General features: G+C 43.4%; 1 protein-coding gene across 1 annotated transcript; it reads left to right on the forward strand.

Moving 5' to 3' along the window:
* Positions 1 to 1,193: 1,193 nt before the first annotated feature.
* On the forward strand, positions 1,194 to 7,237 carry mex3b (mex-3 RNA binding family member B). Its single transcript, XM_039794990.1, has 2 exons — positions 1,194 to 1,820; positions 4,509 to 7,237. Exons 1-2 carry the CDS (start codon positions 1,601 to 1,603, stop codon positions 5,885 to 5,887), a joined length of 1,599 nt encoding a protein of 532 aa, XP_039650924.1. The 5' UTR covers positions 1,194 to 1,600; the 3' UTR covers positions 5,888 to 7,237.
* The last annotated feature ends 1,042 nt before the right edge of the window (positions 7,238 to 8,279 follow it).

Here is an 8,279-nt window from a genome sequence, read left to right on the forward strand (position 1 = left end):
AGCCTTTATGTTCTGTTTAACATACTCATATGTATTGTAGTATGAGACATTATGCTTAAGAGTTTTTATTTACATTTATTTTTCAAATGAATGATTACTGAAAAAAACTACATAACAAGAGTGTGTACTGACTTTTCTTAGTCAGTGCAGTGTCATTAATCTAGTTTCCTCTCTAAAAGGTTAAAAAAGGTAACTGCATATTATAATACTATCAGGACTTTACATCCTCATATGTTTGTGGTCCCACTGCTGTGATCTCGACTTTTTAGCTAAATTGAAATTTCATGCATATCAAACACTTCTTTTCCTGCATTCTGGTGAATTTTTCTGCAACAGTGTGTACCTTTAATTATGTAAAGAAAATTATTATTAGATATTTGGGGTTGGTTGCACTGGCCAGTCTGTAGCGCACTTCTGAAACATATCATCAGTTCAAATATGTTTAAAAGTAGTTTTCATAAACTAAAGAAAAGTCACATGGTCTCAAGCTGATAAAATAAAGTGATGTACACTATGTGTTTTGAGTGGTTTAGGTTTAGGTTTGGGGCCCAGGTCACAAGGGCCCCAAACACAACATTAGGGTTAATGTGAAATGTTTGTCCCCCATCTGTACACTTTTCTGACAGGTTAAATGTCCCTTATATTCAGCATCAACTGTTGTTTATTGTTGTCTGTAACTGCAAATCAGCAAACGTTCTTTGGCAAAAAAAAAAGAAGGGTGGTCACGGTTGTGTGATATTAATAAGAGAGGAGGTAGCCTATCTTAAACTCTTCATCATGAGATGTTTGTGAAAGTTCTCTACTCCAGAGTGAAAAACAGGCGAGATGATTTAGGCCTACCCTGGGGGAAAAACTGATTTACAGATATAATCCATAAATATATCTTTTTATCGAGTTTATATTAGTGTTTATGTCCATTGTTGTAACTTCTAACTGTACGAAGGCCTACTGTATATTTCATTGCATTAAACATCTTATAGAACTGCCTGATTTTAGAGCAAACAGACAAGGAGTGAGAGACAAAGAGAGAGACAGAGAACAAAGAAGCGGGCGTGCCTTTAGACTTAACCTCGCCCACTCATCGCCCGTGCAGCCAATCAGCTCTCGGATATGCAAATGACCTCGCGGCACCGCATCGCCCCTGCCCAGGCGGTGACGTCACCCGCACATCTCTCTGTCTGGTTCTGCAAGGACTCAGACAGAAGCAACAGAGGACTTGAGGGAAGCCAGCCGGGGAGGGGCCCTTTGTCAGGAAGGAATATTATTACTATCTTCACTGCCGGCTCTGGAATAAATACGCTTATTTGTCCCTGTTTTTTTTTTCGTGCAACAGCACAGCCCGGGTCGGCTAGGACCAGGACTTCCAATTTTTTTTTTATCGGGAAAACAAAGGGTGTGGATGTTTTTTTGTAGCTCCTTGCACTGTTTTTCTTTCCTCCCGCAGCCGCACTGATTTCCACTGACCAGTTGTCTTTGAGAACCGGGTCCGGTTCCTCTCCCCTCCTCCTCCCCTCTCCTGTCGTTCTCCCCCGTTCACTCCTTCTTTACCCTCCTTCCGTTTGCCTTTTATCCGATCCCGCAACGCTGCAAAGTCGCAAAGATGCCCAGCTCGCTCTTCGCCGACAGCAGCGTCCAGGGAGATGGACTGGACGACCAGAGAGCCCTGCAGATCGCCCTGGACCAGCTCTCCTTGCTCGGCTTGGACAACGACGAGAACTCCCTGTACGACAACCAGGAGCCCCGGAAAAAGAGCGTCAACATGACCGAATGCGTACCGGTTCCCAGCTCCGAGCATGTGGCTGAGATTGTAGGCAGACAGGGTGTGTGTTTCTCTGTTTCTAGTCAGTTAAGCTTTATATTTGTCATGTTTCGCAGCTCAGTAGTAACGTGAGCTACACGGCCATGCACCCAAACTCAGGTATGAGCACGTCCCGAGCTATTATCCTGTGTGGGAGGACAAGAATGCCAATACACGCCGGAATACTGCATACGTCTTATTTTAACACAGCATTGCTTCCGTGCACAAGCACTTAACCTGCCTTGTAATATCTATTATCTAAATGTGAAGCTATACTAGTCAATTCGGCATCTCTATAATCCAACAGGCAGTAAACAGTTCAATAAAACGCTAACTTTTATTAGTGTCTCGCCAGTTAGTTGCACATTGTTCCTCCTCCATAAATACACCGTTGTGGGCGACAGCGAGTAGTATAAACCAATTCAAAAAGTTGACATTTAAGTAAAATAAAAGCCTTTTTAGATGTGTCTGTATATGCCGAATTGAGTGCGCCGAAACAACCGATAAAATAAAGTCATTTTCTGATGTGTATACTTTTGTAGGTATGTAAAGGTACACATTTAAAATATATATAAAAAAATGAATGTAGTTTAGTTTTGGGAAAAGAGAACGGCACGTAGGCTAGCTAAGTAAACTCCTTGCATCTAAATAACATTACAGACACTTCCAAAACGTCTAGGTAGGCTAAAGTGCAGCAATGGCCGCTGACTTGACATGCTATTTTAATCATTAACGTGATTTGGTAAATTAGGACATGTAACGTTTTAAGTCACCAAACTCTGAGCTTGCAGGGAACACTGGCTCTTAATAACTCCAGATGTGTCTGTCTTTGTTCATACACGGCTTGCAAATCGTTCCCCGGTTTCATTTAACGTTCAAGATAATGAGCTGTAACGTTACAGGATCAAATTAGGACAACAGTCACGATGTTACCTTACCACAGGCAGAGGACGCCCATAGCTGCACACACAGACCCAGCTAACACACAGTTGGGCGGTACTTGGTTACATATATGCGGAATCTTTTCCCCCTCCCTGCAACACTGCTGCTGCTGTTGTTGTTGTTCCCAGAAAAACAAAGGAACCACATACCCCCACCCTCCACTTTAAAACGACTACAGTGGGTCATATGGGTGTAAATAGAGCTGGGCCATATGGAGAAAATGAAATATGACGATATGTTTTTGACCAAACATCGACATTGATATTGTAGGGTTGACTATTGGTGCTTTCACAAACTATTAAAACACAATGACAGTTTTGGTAAATATTCACCAATAATGTGGATACAATGACTTAAGTGGGTAAAGGCAAATGATAAAACCAGTCTGGTTGGTTCAGAAAATGACATCACTTTACTGTAATGCAGCCTTTGAAACCAGGAAAAGACACGTGTCCAACACTTGTGTCCTATCACAATATCCAAAATCTAAAATAATATCTAGCCCCATATATCAATGTTGATATAGTATTCATATATCCCAGTCCTAGGTGTAAATCACAAGTTCTATCGCGATACAATATTATATTGATTCTTTGGACACTGATATATTTACTGATTAAAGTCTTTTACGATTTTGATTCTATTCAGGGGTCTGCTATCGATATGAGACAATGTCATATGCCTATTTAACACAGTTCCATTTATATCAACTCAAAAAAGTAACTAAAATGTCAGTCAGTTTTATAACCGAGCTCTTCTAGGCATTTAAATTAAAAAAAACAACCTATTATTTTGAATGAAAAGACAAAATATAATGTGGGAATCTAAAATCAAGGGTTACCTCACAGACGATATTGAATCGATATTTTCACTTTGCATCATTAATATTGGTTCGTGGATCTTTGAATCGATACATGGCACCGTATCGTTACACCCCTAGTGGGACATGTTTTCAAGTAGATCTATTTACACCAGATAACCCCCTTTTGTCAGGTTATATCAGGTTACAAAATGGAAATTAAATCGTGGATTAACTGTGACCTCTGGGATTATTTTAAGGCAGGGAGCCTCCATAAAAGAGACCCTATCCTCATTTAACCTACATTCATTTGATAGTAACTCATTATGAATTTATGTCAACGGTTTAAATTGTCTGTGAAGACTGAGTTTAGGTGTGCTTACTCTCCCCTTCATTCCTGGTTACATCACCCTGTCCCACTCAGCGGGCTTTGCTCTGCTAATTATGTCATTCTTCTAAGGCTGTTTCCTCAGCCGGTCCCAGTTTGATCATAAAGAGATGTGTGTATGTGCTGTTTGAGGGTATTGGAATGCAACTTTCTGCAGCGGTGCCAGGCTGTGAAGTGATTAAGTAGCTCTCCCCTCTTTCCATAATGCTATTAGTATAAAATAAGGACCAAGAGTCTAACAACAGCTGTTGTAGATGGCCGACTATATTGTAGTAAAGGAACAGGGATCATCCCAGACCCAGGAGTGAGCTTTCTTTGAGAGTTATTTTTGTCCCGCTGTATGTTTGTGGTGGTGCAGCATGTGTTTTGAATTTGTTCTTCTCCAAAAAGAGGGGTGGTTTCACCCGATTTCTGAGGCCCGCTGGCCTTTTGAAAGAAACCATAATAAACATTCAGCAGCTGTTTGGACTAGTCCATAAGAAATGATTTAACGCATGAAATATATTATTATTTGAGCTGTTGTTACTTTGGAACCTGGCCTCACCTTTCGCCCCCTTTTTTTTTTTGTCTCCCTGCCTCAGGTTGCAAGATCAAAGCGCTGAGAGCGAAGACCAACACCTACATCAAGACGCCGGTTCGAGGCGAGGAGCCGGTGTTTGTGGTGACGGGCCGGAGGGAAGACGTGGCCATGGCCAGGAGGGAGATCATCTCTGCCGCCGAGCACTTCTCCATGATCCGGGCCTCCAGGAACAAAAACACCAGCCTGAATGGGAGCGGCACCCCGGTCCCTGGACCCCCGAACCTGCCCGGACAGACCACCATCCAGGTGAGGGTGCCGTACCGCGTGGTGGGGCTGGTTGTAGGCCCCAAGGGCGCCACCATCAAGCGCATCCAGCAGCAGACCCATACCTACATCGTGACGCCCAGCCGAGACAAGGAGCCGGTGTTCGAGGTGACGGGGATGCCGGAGAACGTGGACCGGGCACGCGAAGAGATCGAGGCCCACATTGCCATGAGGACGGGGGGCCTCATCGAGCTTCAGGACGAGAACGACTTCCACGCCAACGGGACGGACGTGGGTTTAGATCTGCATGGCCATGCCATCCTGTGGTCCAAACCCGGCGCCGGGATGACCCCCAGCTCGGCGCGCAAGCCCTTCTCCAACTACCGCAACGACTCGTCCTCGTCCCTGGGAAGCGCCTCCACGGACTCCTACTTCGGCAACAACGGCTCGCGAATGGCCGACTACAGCCCCCCCAGCCCGGCGCTCAGCTACACCGCCGCCAACAACAACAACAACGGCAACAACAATAACAACAACATCAACGGCTTTGTGTACGGGAGTGAGACCATATCGCCCGACTGCGCTGATCTGACTTTTGACTCCTCGCCGGGGTTCAACCCCACGCCGCCGCCACCGCCAGGCCTCCTGTGGTCCCAGTACGACAGTCGCATGACACCCTCCTCCACCGGAGGCAGCTCCCCCACCCCCAGCTCCACCTCAGCCATATTCCCCACCAACGCCAACGGGATAGCGGCTAGTCACAGGCGGGGTAACGGTTGCACCCCGCAGCCCAGGCTCTCGCCACCGCTCCACGGCCACAGCGCCGGTCACGGCGAGCACCCGTTGGCCCGGAGGGTGCGCAGCGACCCGGGCGGCGGCCCGCTCAGTTTCCCCGGCTACTCTTCTCTGCCGGGGCCCCACCTCCCCGGGGTTCCGTGCGACTCCTCGGCCTCGTCGTCGTCGTCGTCCTCCTCCTCCTCCACCTCCTCCGGCACCAGCCGCAAGGGCAGCCGCGACTGCTCGGTGTGCTTCGAGAGCGAGGTCATCGCTGCGCTGGTCCCCTGCGGGCACAACCTCTTCTGCATGGAGTGTGCCAACCGCATCTGCGAGAGGAGCGAACCCAAATGCCCCGTCTGCCACGCCGGCGTCACTCAGGCTATACGTATATTTTCATAAGAAGCGTGACTCTTTTGACTATGTCTCGTCACCGGCGAGAACAAACAAAAGACTCTTCGTACTGCTTTAATGGGATCAGCCAAACATCCGTTTTTTTGGAAAAGTGTACATAGGTATATATGCATATGTATGTCAGAGGCTGCAGTATCCAGATGAAGGGACAGAGACACCCCCCGTTTTTGTAGTTGTTAATAATATACTGTAGCGTGGGGAAATATTTTCAACATCTTAAGTGCATGTTTTAAATATTACAGCATAGTAATCAGTAGTTCTAGTACATTGTACCCTATATTTATGAAGTGGAGAGACACAGTGGGGTCAGGACGGAGGTACTTGAGTCAAACCGTAGACTGTTAGCTGGCGGAGCCCTCCCAGTTTTGCCGATTTGAATGTAGTGAGGGGGGGGGCCATGGCATGGCTGGGGAACACGGAGGGCTCCAGCCCCAACAGGACGGCTGACTTCCAGAGATACTGCAGCTTGAGCGACAGGGTACATATCCTACATGTATAGAATCAATTTCCACACGTTGGTTAAATGACATTAATACAGATCGAAGTATTTTATTCTTTTTTTGACTTGAAAGATTATATTTCTTATCGCCAAGATGTTTACAGATATTTTAATTTAAGTTCAGTGAACTTTTTGTAGCTGGGTTGAAATCTTGTTTATTTTTTAAGTATGGCCTTATGGCATTGATCACTGTATTATTTTAATATCGCACGACTGTGGGATGGGAAATCCGAGTCCACAAAATTGTGTATTGCATTTGACAGTATTCTGTTGGGATGGAGTTTTTTTTTTTTTTTATAGGTTCAGCAAAAAACATAACAAGAAAGTCTTTTAAAATCTGCTTCACCCAGCATATTTTTTATTCAGTAATATAAAGCATATTTTATTCTATATTATTATGAAACATTGAAATGTACAAAACTTAGTAAGTTGAACACAAAGAAACCGTTTATGCTTTCTAAAAATTTGTATGAATTAGATTCCAGTGGGAATTACAGGCTTCTGTTGCACCACTATAGTTTTAGTATTTCTATTTTAATACATTTGTTTACCACTTGTTTATGTATATGTAGGTGAAGTTACTTGAGCGTAAATGTACTTTATTGAGCAAAGTTTAAGAACAAAGTATATTTTATTTTATGATAAAGGGCCTTTAACCTCATGGTCAAATACTAATATTATATTTGCTGAGACAAGATTTGAAAAATGTATCAAGAGTTTTATTTTTGTGACATTTGAAGTTATACATGATAAAAAGTAAGACTTAAGTAATGGTGCTACTTCATGTTTTTTTTAAGTATTTCTATATAAGTCCAATAAAAACTGGTACATTGACTAGGCGTCTGCTTCTTGTGTTCTTCCTGACCCATTTATTGTTTATTAATTATTCTTATTATTCCCGACCCGTTAGCTGTGTTGGAAACCGTTCCCTATCACAGAAACTGTTCCCTATATAGTCTGTTCGCCATTTTGTAGTATTTTTGTTTTGGTTTGTTTACATGATGCTGGGCGCACCCGCCTCTGTCGCACAAATAACCGTCGCATCTACTGATGCAACAATGTTTTCAGTGATGGTGTCCGAAATCTGGTTTGGTCGTTCCCTATATCAGTGATTTCCAACCAGGGGTATGTGTACCCCAGAGGGTACTTCTGCTGTTGCCAGGGGGTACGTGGAAAGATTGTGGAGCTGTACTGCTGTTGCAATTAGGTAAGAGAAAACTAGTTAGCAAGCAAGCACAGGAGTTTAAACAGATAGTTAAAAGTAATGGCTGAATAGTTATAAGTAATGTACTGGATACATATTTGAAATAGTAAGCTAAAAGAAACGTTAGTGGATAAATGGTTGAAATATTCAGCTTCGCTCTAAGTAGTAGTAGGCTAGTAGTAGTATTGCTGACCAAACCAACCTTATTATTGACAGTTACATTTTATGAGAACTTGTTTTATATAATGAATAGTGTTATACATTTGGAATACGCATTGGGAATGGAATTGGAAAAAGCAAAAACAAACTGAAAAAAAAGGCGTCGAAAAAAAGAGATTTTGTTCAAGGTTGATGGGAAGACTGCAAAAGGGTTAATAAGCACTCACTATTCCCTACATAATAGTGAGTGAGTGAATGAGTGTTTCCAACACAGCTGTTGTGTTTTGTTCTGCTGGGACTGAGATCACACAGAGTGATTGTTTTTTATTGCGATCAAATGTTCATTTTTCACATGCAGATAAATAGACAACAATATACAGACAAGTACACTATACATACTTGGGAAAGTATCACAAATACAAATGTGTGGAAAAAAAAACGGTGTCTGAGAGTTTACTTAATAAGCTAAATTAAGTGAATGGAGCTTTTCGAGGATCACACAGAGTGATTATTAAAGT

Source organism: Perca fluviatilis, chromosome 3 (genome assembly GCF_010015445.1).
Source record: "Perca fluviatilis chromosome 3, GENO_Pfluv_1.0, whole genome shotgun sequence".
Classification (NCBI taxonomy): domain Eukaryota; kingdom Metazoa; phylum Chordata; class Actinopteri; order Perciformes; family Percidae; genus Perca; species Perca fluviatilis.